Raw genomic sequence first — 14,338 nt, 5'->3', positions numbered from 1 at the left:
ATGCTCCCTGTGTCTCCTATGAAGAGGAGCGTCAGATTTGTAAAGCCTGGTATTACGTTTATAGCGTTTATTCTGTGTTCGGACTATCACCAGATGACATGGGCGTTACCTTAAAGTACATCTGGTGATATACATCTGACAAAGCAAAGAACGAGACATTTATCTAACGCGCGATGTACATTTCAGCGACTTGGTGGCGTAGTGAGGTCGTCATCAGGCTAGAAGCTTATAGTGTTTCAGCTTGTTGTTTCGAATCCCGATCAAGGATTTTTTACTATTTTTTTTTTTTACCATTTAAATGTATATTGCGGTCTCAACGTGATGCTGACACGGACACATGAACTCGTGAAGGGTTTTTGTAGGATTTTTATTTCAGCAAGACCTTCAGTAGATCACCGCACTTCATACACAGGCGCTTTGTGAAAATGACGAATCTGCCACCGGCTCTTAAAAAACAGCCTCAACATCTGGAATGTCGCCAGAAGCCATGCCCGCCAGTTAAACTGGAACACCGTCACAGCAGAAAACTCCGCTTCGCACAGATATGATGTCGGAAATGGCAACAGAATTTTTAGTGCTCTTGTGGCGATCTCAGGGTATTCTGCCGTGACTTTAATCCAGAACACCGGTAGAGTTGTTTTCTCGAACATACTTTTAAGGCCGCCATCATTTGCAATCTCCAGCAGCTGATCTTCTCCTTGCACAGACATGCTGGATTCACCTGGTTTGTTGACAAATGGGTCAGACAATTACCGCCACGTTTGTGTTCAGCGAGAACGTGACGTGACCGAGACAAGCGTCTTGACATGCGTAAAGCATGAGTCATAACGGATAGGATCCGGTCATTTTTCAAAATAAAACACCGTTCAGAATCAGATTATAAAAAAAACGGAAATAATGTAAGTTGTTTATTCTTTTTGGGCGGCCTGGTACCAAATGACCCACAGTCCGGTTCAAAATAAAGCAAAACTACAAAGTGCTATGAGTAAGTACCATTTAAGTGCTTCTAAATTGTTAGTTTAAACATTTTTTTGTATAAAAATTATAAAAACATTTTTTATTCAAGCACTTTTCGAGCACACCAAAGCACTCTAAAGCAGCTCGGGGGCGGATTCGGCCCGCGGGCCGCCTATTGAAGAGCCCTGCTATAGAGCATAGGGGTAGTTAGCCTTGGTTAGCATAAAAAGGTATGAAGGTAGGGCAGATAGTTGTCCAAAGTTTAAAAACACACAGACATATGTGATGAACACGTCCCAGCTATTGTGTAATTCAGTGGCTTTCAAATGTACCTATTGTGTCTGTGGGCAGGTTTTCAACAGGCATCTAATATGTAGAAGAAAGGTTTAAGTACACTGTCCTTGTTCTAGGGATATAAGAACTATACGGAAAGTTCGAATTCTGAGTGTTTTTGCTATGAATATTTCGTTATAAGATTGACATGGAGTAAGTTGGCTACAACTTGAGACATCACATTTTTCTAAAATGGCTAAAAGTATCCTGGATTGGCTATGAGCATGTCCTGTTTGTACAGATAACTATCACAGAATCACTTAAAACTCCAAAAATGAGAATGAATTTTGATGAAATTCCTTCTACTTTTGGATAAATTCATTTGTATAGCCCATAGTCACAAATCACAATTTGTCTTATAGGGCTTTAATAAGGTATGACATCCTCTGCCCTCGACTCTCAACGAGAGTAAGGAAAACTACAAAAGAAAACTTTGAACAGGGTAAAAAGAACATAGAAACCTCAGAGAGAGCCGCATGTGAGGGATCCCTCTCCCAGGACGGACAGAAGTGCAATAGATGTCAATAAACACTTTGTAGCATAATGTAAGGTAAATGAAATGATGAGGAGATCAAGATAACAGGGTTAGTGATTAAATCATTGCTGCCAGTGCACTGATATATGAGAGTTATCAATGAAATGCTCACAGCAAGAATCTAAATGATAGACTTGAGTAAAGTGAAACAGACCAAAGTGATACAAATGTCACAGAAGAAGTATGTACTACACTGATGATGCCGAAATGATGGGTGAATGCAGAAAATAGTGAGAAGCTGTAGGTAGCATTATCATTCTGATCACATGTACAGGAACCATTCTGAGTTTTGTAGTAAGTCAACTGTCACCATACCTTACTGAGCAATGGACCTCTGTAAAACATATATTATCTATTTGGGAATACAGACAATGACACAATAACACAGTGATGCGAGAAGGTATTGATGGGCATCAGCGCACACACAACCTAAAGTTAATGAGGATTACCAAGGTCCAGTAGTGTTAGTTAAATCACAGACACAGGCTGTTTTCAGACTTGACCTCCCCAGGAAGCCTTTGGAATTGGGCCCTGACTTTCTCCAGAGTTTGCATTTCACACATGAACAATGGAGCAGGAGATTCTCTGTTCAAGCAAAATCAAAACAACAAACAAATCTGCGGAGCACGATGGGTGGTGCAGTAGCCAGAGACAGGAATTCATGTTTGAATTCATGCAGAGATCAATTTGTTTTGCTTTCAGCACATTCACACAGGCGTTGGCCCTTATCACCAAAAGTTCAGTCTTTGTCTGTGTCTTCTATATGGATAGCACCGCTTCTTCATCCAGAAACTTTGTTTTCCTTTTTTCTTCTTTTTTACACATTTTAGAAATCAATCCCCCTCGAGATTCATTGGAAGGCAGTGGGGGGTGGATGACACTTCTAACATGCGACACGTGCAAAAATCCGGAAAAAACCCGCCACATACAGCTACAATCAGAATTATTCAACCCTCCAAAGATTTTAAGGATTTATCAATTTAAAGTTTTTTCAAAGAGCAAGATTCTGCTTCGGATGACTTCTTTATGAGTTTAGTGATACAAAAAACTAACACGGAAAGTACATGATGTAGTATTTGTGTGTAACAGTATATTTTGTCTAGATAGCCATGTCCAAATTATTCAACAACTATAAAATATTGATGTTTTTTTTTTTTTTTAATAATAATATTTTTATTACATTTTCTCATAACACAAAACATTCAGAACTACTCAGACACGACAGAAAAGGGAAAGAGTGTGGGCATGTGGGTACAGTAAATTGAAAATATTTAAGAAAATAAAAATAAATGATAGTAGGCACATTTTCCAACCCGCCCCCCATCCCCCTCAATCCCCCACATCAAGACAAGGCAGAGTCCAGATAGGTACAGAGCATACAAACAAAGCGAGGCTACAAGGTGCACGTAACCACTTAAGACAAAGTCACAAAGACAGGCTAGGCTGATCTGGGAAATCCACGAAGCAAGGAAGATGACAGTGTGGGCCAAATATACTGCAAGTAAGGATCCCAGACCTTATAGAAGGCATCTATTTTGGATTGAAGCATGCACGTGATGTATTCTACTAGGAATGCAGTCCATAACAATGTTTGCCATGACTTTTTTGTTGAAGCAACATTCTTGTTCCAGAAGAGTAAAATGTTCTTTCTAGCAGCAAAAGACAGTATATTGAAAAGTCTCCTGTGTTTAATGTCAGTGATCCGACCATCCGGGAAACCAAGTATCAGGCACATAGGGTCCATCCATATTGGGACACCAAAGATAACAGTCAGTTCAAACACAATACTAAACCAGTAGCTTTGTAATTTCACACATGACCAGAGGCAGTGGATATAATTAACAGTGTCAGAGTTATATTTCCAGCAGGGCGGGGAGATATTAGCATCCATTTTGTTCTTTACAACAGGTGTTATATGCATGCGTGCGATGTACAATTCTGAACTGTATGGATTTGGTGCGGTTTCACACAGAAATGTTCATGGCCTGAGACCAGACTTCCTGCCAGTCAGCATCATCTATAGCAACGCCTAGATCTTTCTCCCAAGCTTGCTTAGTGGTTTGTGAGGTAAGAGGAGAATTAGAGTTCAGAGCTCTGTAAAAAACAGTAATACATTTCTTACTAATCTTCAGAGACAAGGCCTTCTCCACACACGAAGTGGTGTTATTAGTCGTTAAGGTGGTGTCTTTAACTGTGAAATCTCTAATTTGTAAATATCTGTAGAAGTCACCCTGATTGGATAAGCCAAATTGTTGTTGCATCTGCTGGAAGGATAGTAAAGTCTGGCCTCTAAATAGATCACCCATTTTCTTCAAATTGCTCCAAATGAAGGAGTTTAGCCAGCCTTCAAGCACCTTGATAACCTTGTTGGATAATAAGATAGGGATCATTTGCAGTGGGTACAGCAATCTAGGCAGGACGTAGTTTTTTTATAAGAGCAACCCTACCCAGCCAGGAAAGAGGGAGAGGGGCCCAGCGGTCCAAGTCCGCCCTTATAGCATCCAAGAGGGGGGCGAAATTGGACTTAAACATCTGACCAAAAGTGGGTGTTACATGCACTCCTAAATAAACAAAACCGGTGGGAGACCAGCGGAACGGGAAGGGCTCAGCCATATCTGGAAAACATGTTAACGACCCCAGCGGCATGGCCTCGGATTTTGCAAAGTTAATTTTATATCCTGAAAAGGCGCTGAATGATGAAATGACCTCAATCAAGCAGGGAACAGAAGTTTGGGGTTGTGATAAATGTATCAAAATGTCATCCGCATATAAAGTAATTTTGTGTTCCTTATCACCAACGAAAATACCAGAAATTAAAGTGTTTTGCCTTACTGCTTGGGCCAGCGGCTCAATAGCAATATCAAAGAGCAGGGGGCTGAGGGAGTCACCCTGCCTATTCCTGCGGTGGAGGGGGAAATTATCGGATCTCAGCCCATTAGTCAGAACCGCTGCCGTCGGAGTATTATATAGAACCCTAATCCACTTCACAAAATTGTCACCTAGGCCAAATTCCTCCAGAGCGTAGAATAAATACGACCAGTCGACCCGGTCAAATGCCTTCTCGGCGTCGAGAGACAGCACGAGGGCCGGGTCCTTGCAGTTCTGAGTTAGTTGAATGATGTTAAGGAGCCTCCTCACATTATCACAGGAGTTCCGGCCCTTGACAAAACCCGTTTGATCTTCCTTGACAATATGGGGCAAAACCTTCTCCAGGCGTAAGGCCAAAATTTTGGAGAGCAATTTTTGGTCAGAGTTAAGTAAGGCTATCGGCCTGTAAGAGGCACAGCTGTCTGAACTTTTTCCTTTTTAAGGATGAGAGAGATGTTGGCCTCCCTAAGGGATTGAGGTAGAATCCCATTTTCAAATAAATGATTGAGCATAGACAACAGAGGGTCTAAAAGAATACCACTAAACTCTTTATAAAACTCGCAGCCAAACCCATCTGGCCCTGGGGCCTTACCGGACGGCATAGATTTCAAAGCAAGTAGCGCTTCCTCTCTAGTAATTGGGGCATTTAGTTGTAATTTTTGATCATCCGTAGCTTTGGGCAGTCTTAAATCCGCAAAAAACTGACGCATAAGGGACAAGGCATTGTCAGGCTGTTCAGAACCATATAGGTCGGAGTAAAATGATGCAAAGTTTTTATTAATAGTTCTAGTATCAAATGATCTAACACCATTAGAATGAAGAGTAGAGACTATATTTTGAGAATCTGCCCTCTTCTTGGCAAGATTAGCAAGATATCTACCAGGTTTGTCCCCAAACTCATATAGTTTCTGCCTGGCAAATTTAAGGGACTGTTAAGATGTCCTGAATGAGAAAAATATTCAGTGCAGTACGCGCGTGTAACAGCTCCTTAAGCAAATCAGGACTCGGACTAGATATATGATTTTTCTCCAGTTCAGCTAATCGAGATTCGAGAAGTCTACGCTGTTCATTCTTCCCACGTCTCTTGGATGCAACAAAAGACATAATCAGTCCACGAGAGTATATCTTACACGTCTCCCAGAGGATAGAGGGATTAACTGTGGACGGTGAGTTGATAGAATAAAAAATCTTAAATTCTGAAGTAAAATAGGAGATAAACTTGTTGTCTTTGAGAAGGTATGGTTGAAATCTCCAGCACCGTGACATTGCCCTGTCCTCAGCGAGAGAATACACCAAATAAAGGGGGGCGTGATCCGATAACACAATATTGCCTATAGAACATGATAAAGCAAGAGACATTTTTGAGGAGGGGATAAAAATGTAATAAATTCTGGTGTGGCTTTTATGTGGGGCCGACAAAAAAGTGAACTCTGAATCAGTAGGGTGAAGCTGCCTCCACACATCACAATATTCAATATCAACACATATATTAGTGAGCACCCTTGCTCGCTTAGAAGGGGGAGAAATGTCAGATGGAAGTTTGTCAAGAGAGGGATTAAGGTGATAATTGAAATCTACTCCCACAAAAGAGTCCCCTGAGGCCCGCTCCATAAAAACTGCAAAAGCTTTTGAAAGAAAATCAGGGGAGTAAGCTGAGGGACAATATAGATTCATGAATGTTACCTCTTTCCCTGCGAGTATTCACTTAACAATTACATACCGGCCCTGGCTGTCTTTGACACACTCAAGAGACCTAAATGCCAGCTTTTTACTAATCAAGATGGCAACGCCCCTACTGAAAGAGGAATATGAGGTGGCAAAGACGTGCCCCACCCAGCTCCTCAGCAATTGAGCATTATCCTTGTCCTCCAGGTGAGTCTCCTGGAGGAATGCAATAGAGACATTTTCCTTTTTTTTTTAAATGATAATACTGCCCTCCTCTTGGCAGGTTTTTGGAGGCCACGGACGTTCCATGAAAAGATCTTAATATTATATAAATCAGACAAGGCCATAAGACACTATTTGACACCAGGGCAGGATAAAAGAGTCAGAGCGGGTTAAGCCTACATTCATCCTGTCAGGAATAGAAACACACTAATACCCCCAAAAATCGTATATACATGTCATGTCCTGAGCTAAACACATGAACTACACTAAACAAGCATAACAAATGTATAACAAAGAAAAACAAACTGAGGGTCGTTCCCCGAATAAACAGGGACTGTTCACCATACAAACAGCTTTCAAACTCACCAAGAGCGAACTGACGGCATATGATGAAAAGCATGCCAAAAAAAAAAAGAAAAAGTCCTCCATACGGGGGTGAACGAAATAAGGTGGAAACGCGATATTCACGTTAAGAGCAGCCGCGCCACTCGGTTAAGAAACGTTCATTATGTTCAAAATATTTAGAGTGCTCAAGAGAAAGCGACATCTAGAAAAAAAAAAGGAGCATGATCTGCCAGCTTGAGTGGAAGAACTACGGCTGTCCGCAAAGTTATCATCCAGGCAGAGATTCAACGAAAGCGCGTACCTCCTACGGGGTGGAAAACCTCTTTTTTGAGCCTTCGTGTGTCACCTGGAGAGTAGCCGAGAACAGCATAGCATATGGCATCCCTCGCTCTCGAAGCCGCTGTTTCACTGCATCCTATGCCTTGCGTTTCTTCATCACCGTCGAGGAGAAATCGCTGTAAAAAGAGACCTTGTATCCGTCGTAGGTTAAGCTGCCGTCCTGGCTCGCCGCCTCCTTGACTCTCTGCTTGTCTCTAAACGCGTGGAATCGCAGCAGCATCGGCCTGGGTCTCCTGTTCGGGTCCGGTTTCGTGCGAGGGAGCGGTGGGCTCTCTCCAGCTTTATGCAGCCGGCCTTTGTGGACATCTTTAGGACGTGGGGTAGCCAAAACTCGAAAAAATCCACCGGCTGCCCAGTCTCCGTACCTTCTGCCAAGCCGACGACTCGGATGTTTAGGCGCCTGCTGTAGTTCTCGGCCATGTCCAAACTCTCCGTGAGGGCGCTGACCTGCTTCTCCAGCTCCACGATCCTCGGCTCTTGTGCTGCGGAGGAGTTTTCAACTGCTAGTAGCCTAGCCTCTGCTTCATCTAGCCGCTCACTAGCGGCCTGGATCTCCGTAGCATGTTTGCGGATAGTCTCGGCCAATGGACCGAGTTTTTCATCAATAACTTTAATAATGTTGGAGGTCATTACGTTCAGAGCTTTAGCAAGGGCAGGGTCAAGTCCATCTGCGGAATCAGACTCGGCTAGGTCGCCATCTTGTGTGTCGTCGCCGGGCTCGGACGGGATGTCTTTTTTATCTTTATTACCTCTGGTTCTTCCCATCTCGTCGAAAGACTGTGGCCAAAAGTTTTCCAAGGACTTAGCCTATTATGCTCATAACAAAAATGTCTTGTAGCGCCCGGTTGTTATCAGGATAATGAGAAAATTAGCACTGAGTGGCACGGAGCTCCGGCAAAAACGTCTGCTTAGCTCGCCGCCATCATGTGACCCCCCATATTGTTGTTTTTAAAGCTGTCTGACAGTTTGTATGGCCTAAAGTGGAATTGAAACATAATTAAGCCTTTGGGAACTCCATAATGATCCTTCATTTGCTTCAGCTGTGATGCATATATAAACCCCACCCATGAATATATTCAAGGTGAGTTGCAATCATGGGAAAGACTAAAGAGCTCCCACAAAAGCTGAGAGAGGAGATTATTTCATCACACATGAAGGGCCTTGGAGAGAAGATTAGATAAGAAGATTTCCTCCAAAAATTATATTCCAGGAGACACCATTGGGAGCATTATAAGGAAGTTTAAAACGTATGGAACAGCTGTAAACCTGCCTGGTTGTGGAAGAAAGCCCAACATTTCATCAAGGGCCCTCAGCAACTTAGTCAGAACAAATAAGAGAAACCCCTTGTGACTGCAAGACACCTACAGGATGACCTGATGAAGGCTGGTATAAGTGCTTCAGTGGCAACTATAAGACTAGCATAAACAAGGACTTCGGGGCTGGACTCCAAGATGCACTCAGCTCTTGATCAAAAGGAACATCAAAAGTCGACTAGAATATGCCTGGAGGAATTTCGATAAGACGACTGAGTTGTGGGTGACAGTTCTATCGTCTGATGAAACCAAGCTGAATCTGTTTGGACATATGGACCAGCGGTATGTCTGGAAAGGCCAGGCTTATGACCAGAACAATACCATCCCCACGGTCAGCATGGAGGTGGGACATTGATTATGTTAGGCTGTTTTGCTGCGGCAGGAACTGGCAATCTTGATCGTGTACCTGGCATCATGGATTCCCAGAAATACCAGGCCATTTTAAAGATGAATGTGATGCCTTCTGTTGACAAATTAAACCTTGGTGATCATTGGACTTTCCAGCAAGACAATGATCCCAAGCACACCTCCAAGTCAACCAAAGCTTGGTTGAGAAAAATAACCTGGAAAGTCCTGGAGTGGTCTTCTCAGTCACCAGATTTAAATCTGATTGAAAATCTTTGGTGGGATTTAAAGACGGCAGCTGCAGCACGGAAGCCATCAAACATCACTGAGCTAATGGCTTTTGCACGTGAAAAATGGGCATAGATTCCGATCGAGAGCTGTGAGAAGCTTGTCCGCACTTACCAAAAACGATTGTTGGAGGTTATAAAAGCTAGAGGATGCACCACAAAGTACTGAAGCTGGGGGCTGAATAATACTGCACATGCACATGTTTTAAGAGTTACATTTTAACTTCAAAGTTAAGTCAACTTCTGGTGTCAAAATAACTCAAATAAGTATCAATAAATATATTTTGTTGTTTAATTAGTTTTTTTTCATTTATTGTCATCATCTATCATCGACATAACTATAATGTCTATTGAGGTGAGGGGGTTAAATATAAAAAGTGGAGCCACAAACATAGAAGACACTCATGAAGATGTCAAGACAGTGTATGGTGCTGTAAACAAAAACCACATGATCTCTGCAGCGGAATTATAACATTCTGTCTCTGACTGCTGCACCACTCCTAGCATGAATCCTGAGGTGCATTTGTTGCTGTTGTGAATATGTCTGAGCAGAGAATCTCCTGCTGAGAATTGCATGTGTAAAAGGAAAACTGTGGAGAGAGTACAGATGTGTTACGGTTTGAGGGAGGAGATGGACCCAGGATGCGGAGGTTATAACAAAAAGGGGATTTAATATACAAAACCGTCTTTAACAAGACAAAAACAAAACAAGAACACTAACAGAAGTAACACTGGCGACAAGGCGCACTGAGAACAAGGAACGAGGAAGCAGGAGAAGCTGGTCGAAACCGCAGGAACAAACAAACCATTTCTCACGACGTGGGGAGAAAACAACTAGTACAACCCGACACCAGACAAAGGGAAACAGAGGCTTAAATACAAAGCAGGAAAGCCGGGGCAATTACACCAGGTGAAACACATGAGGATTGAGAAGACAATTGACGACAGGAAGTGAGAAGCTGAAACAAGACAGTGACAGCGGAGCTACAAAATAAAAATTCAAGGGCTCCGCTGGACGACCTGGAGGCCGGTCAGGAGCCAAACACGGGAGCTCCTCAGGAGGGCGGCGCCTTGGCCGCTCCGGGACAGAGTTCAAGGGCTCCGCTGGACGACCTGGAGGCCGGTCAGGAGCCAAACACGGGAGCTCCTCAGGAGGGCGGCGCCTTGGCCGCTCCGGGACAGAGTTCAAGGGCTCCGCTGGACGACCTGGAGGCCGGTCAGGAGCCAAACACGGGAGCTCCTCAGGAGGGCGGCGCCTTGGCCGCTCCGGGACAGAGTTCTGAGGCTCCGCTGGACGACCTGGAGGCCGGTCAGGAGCCAAACACGGGAGCTCCCCAAGAGGGCGGCGCCTTGGCCGCTCCGGGACAGAGTTCTGAGGCTCCGCTGGACGACCTGGAGGCCAGTCAGGAGCCAAGCACGGGAGCTCCCCAGGAGGGCGGCGCCTTGGCCGCTCAGGGGCAGCGCAAAAGGGCGCAGACCTCAGCCACGGACGTGGAGCAGGATCCGGAGTCGCAGCCGGAACAGAGCCCATAATCGGCGCTGCGAGGACCTCCGACGCCTGAACAGGAGGGACTTCAGCAGGGGCTCTCCGGTGAGGGACAGGGACTGCAGCAGAATCCGCAGGGACCTCTGACTCCAGAACAGGAGGGACGTCAGCCCGAAGAGGAGAAACGTCAGCTGGGAGCCTCCGGCGCGGGACAGGGACTGGAGCAGGCGACGCGAGGACCTCTGATGCCCGAAGAAGAGCGACGTCAGACGGGAACCTCCGCCGCGGAGAAGGGACTGGAGGTGGGTGCGGAGCTGGCACCGCAAGGATCTCCGACGCCGAAACACGGAGGACGTCAGCCGAGAGCCTCCGGCGCGGAGCAGGCACGGGAGCAGGGACCGGAGCTGGGTGCAGAGCTGGCACCGCGAGGATCTCCGACGCCGAAACACAGAGGACGTCAGCCGAGAGCCTCCGGCGCGGAGCAGGCACGGGAGCAGGGACTGAAGCTGGGTGCGGAGCTGGGTGCAGAGCTGGCACCGCGAGGATCTCCGACGCCGAAACACAGAGGACGTCAGCCGAGAGCCTCCGGCGCGGAGCAGGCACAGGAGCTGGGTGCGGAGCTGGCACCGCGAGGATCTCCGACGCCGAAACACAGAGGACGTCAGCCGAGAGCCTCCGGCGCGGAGCAGGCACGGGAGCAGGGACCGGAGCTGGGTGCAGAGCTGGCACCGCGAGGATCTCCAACGCCGAAACACAGAGGACGTCAGCCGAGAGCCTCCGGCGCGGAGCAGGCACGGGAGCAGGGACCGAAGCTGGGTGCAGAGCTGGCACCGCGAGGATCTCCGACGCCGAAACACAGAGGACGTCAGCCGAGAGCCTCCGGCGCGGAGCAGGCACTGGAGCTAGGTGCGGAGCTGGCACCGCGATGAGGACCACTGACGTCGAAGAATGAGAGACATCAGCTGGAAGCCTCCGGCGTGGAGCTGGGACCGGAGCAGGTGCGGGAGTAGACGCCGCTGTGAGGACCACTGACGTCGGAGAATGAGAGACATCAGCTGGAAGCCTCCGGCGCGGAGCAGGGACTGGAGCCGATGCTGGAGCAGACGCCGCTGTGAGGACCACTGACGTCAGAGAACGAGAGACATCAGCTGGAAGCCTCCGGTGTGGAGCTGGGACCGGAGCAGGTGCGAAGTAGACGCCGCTGTGAGGACCACTGACGTCGGAGAACCAGAGACATCAGCTGGGAGCCTCCGGCGCGGAGCAGGCACTGGAGCTAGGTGCGGAGCTGGCCCCGCGATGAGGACCACTGACGTCGAAGAATGAGAGACATCAGCTGGAAGCCTCCGGCGTGGAGCTGGGACCGGAGCAGGTGCGGGAGTAGACGCCGCTGTGAGGACCACTGACGTCGGAGAATGAGTGACATCAGCTGGAAGCCTCCGGCGCGGAGCAGGGACTGGAGCCAGTCGGGACTGGAGGTGGCTGGTCCCTGTGAGCATGCTGCTTGACGGATTGGCTTCGGCTGTGGATCCCCCCTCTCTCACGTCCGCAATCAGCCAGAGGAAACCCCTTGAGGTTGCGGGGTCCCCAAAAAACCCCGTCGCTTCCAGCGTACAGGACTACGGATGGGGCTGGAGGGTGGCGCCTGCGAGCTGGCCTTAAAGATGCGGGGTTACTGCTCCGACCTCCGCCACCAACTGCAGACCTCTGTTGAAGGCTGCGGGGTCCACCAAAAGCCAGGCGGGTTCCCTCAAAAGGGTTTGAGAAAAGAAAACTAAAAAAACTAACCTCTGCTGGGTCCATAGTTTGGTCGGGTTGTTCTGTTACGGTTTGAGGGAGGAGATGGACCCAGGATGCAGAGGTTATAACAAAAAGGGGATTTAATATACAAAACCGTCTTTAACAAGACAAAAACAAAACAAGAACACTAACAAAAGTAACACTGGCGATAAGGCGCACTGAGAACAAGGAACGAGGAAGCAGGAGAAGCTGGTCGAAACCGCAGGAACAAACAAACCATTTCTCACGACGTGGGGAGAAAACAACTAGTACAACCCGACACCAGACAAAGGGAAACAGAGGCTTAAATACAAAGCAGGAAAGCCGGGGCAATTACACCAGGTGAAACACATGAGGATTGAGAAGACAATTAACGACAGGAAGTGAGAAGCTGAAACAAGACAGTGACAGCGGGGCTACAAAATAAAACAGGAAATAGAAAACCATAAACATAAATGACTGAGCGTCACAAGATGTGATTCTCCTGAGAGAATCAAACAACTATACAGCCCCTATGGAGAATGAGTTCAGTGCATGTCTGAAGGCAGCTATAGAACACATTTGAAATGTTGCTGAGCAGATAAGATGATATGGCTCAGGGGATAGAGAGGGCCGTCCACTAACCAGAAGGTTAATGGTTTGATTCCCGGCTCCTCCAGTCTGCATTCCGAAGTTGCCTTGGACAGGATACTGTGATACACGAATTAATGGTGTGTAAGAGAAAACGCTCAGCAAATGAAAGTGCAGTATGACTATAAGCATAATTGGGTGAATGCGACTTGTATCGTAAGGTTTCTAGTAACTAAAGACTGTTTTGTATTGTCACATAAATAACTTCAGGGAATATATAACGGACAATGATAACAGCCAACGAGATTTGCTGAGATATATATGTTATGGTTATGTATGCATTAATGGGTAGTTGCCACTATTGTGCAGATGAGCAGGACTGATGCACCATTGTGTTTTTATTCCTCTGCAGTCTAGTTTTGGCTTTGGCTGCACTGCCATGGCAACCAAATACTAAAAACCAACTCCCTGCATTACACAATATAATCACACAAGGGTCTCTGTTAGTCCGAATAATGAAGAGACCCTCCCTTCAAAAACATCTCATTACCAGAGTCATCGGAATTCTGGCTTTCAGTGATGAATGTTGTTGTATTTTTCAAGTAAATGTTTTTGTAAAATAATTAAAAACCATCTCATGAAAGATACACAGACTCATTAAATCTATGGCGACATTTGTACTGTGAAGAGTGACTGAACAGACATCCTCCTGTAGATATCAGGAGTCAAGGTCATGTAATAAGTAACTCAACTGATTTTCTGTGCACAATAGCATATTTTAATGCACGACATCATCTAATTAGAAGTAAATGCCCATGCTCCTTCTGTATTACACGATGAATGAAACTAAAACTATCTACACAGCCAGATACCACTAAAGGTAAATGTGTCCTCATTTGATCAGGTGAGTTGGATTGAGGTGTTTTGTATCAAACCAAATCCTCTGTTTGCTCTAAGTACACCATCTGTCAAAGCCCATTTAGAAAGACTGGGACTGTGTAGTGCGAATTTTTACTTCTGGGGGATTATCGGTTCTTATATTATTACTACAGGGTAAGAGGGAGAATGTGCCATAATACCGGTTGCACCAGGACGTTGTTTTTGCCGTAGAGAAGGTGTGTTCTTGAGTTTTGGTGAAGCGACTCAACATACTCTCTCGCTGATGCAGCAAACTTGTCCTCTGACATGCTGCCACTGGACTGCCTCTTGCGGATCTAGAATAGCAAAGAAATGTTTGAATATCAAACTTAACAATCCAAAAATAAGAGCAACTCCAGTCACACACATCCTCAGTTAT

At 46.1% G+C, this 14,338-nt stretch overlaps 1 protein-coding gene across 1 annotated transcript in view; it reads right to left on the bottom strand.

The window, feature by feature from the left end:
• sgsm2 (small G protein signaling modulator 2) overlaps positions 1-14,338 on the bottom strand; it is a 114,997-nt gene that overhangs the window by 29,186 nt on the left and 71,473 nt on the right. The window contains exon 7 of the mRNA XM_053422163.1: positions 14,121-14,255. Coding sequence (XP_053278138.1) covers positions 14,121-14,255 — 135 coding nt within the window. The remainder of the gene's footprint in view (positions 1-14,120; positions 14,256-14,338) is intronic.

This window comes from Pleuronectes platessa, chromosome 5 (assembly GCF_947347685.1).
Source record: "Pleuronectes platessa chromosome 5, fPlePla1.1, whole genome shotgun sequence".
Taxonomy (NCBI): domain Eukaryota; kingdom Metazoa; phylum Chordata; class Actinopteri; order Pleuronectiformes; family Pleuronectidae; genus Pleuronectes; species Pleuronectes platessa.
The sequence above is the reverse complement of the archived record's forward strand: the minus strand, read 5'-3'. Positions and strand labels throughout refer to the sequence as shown.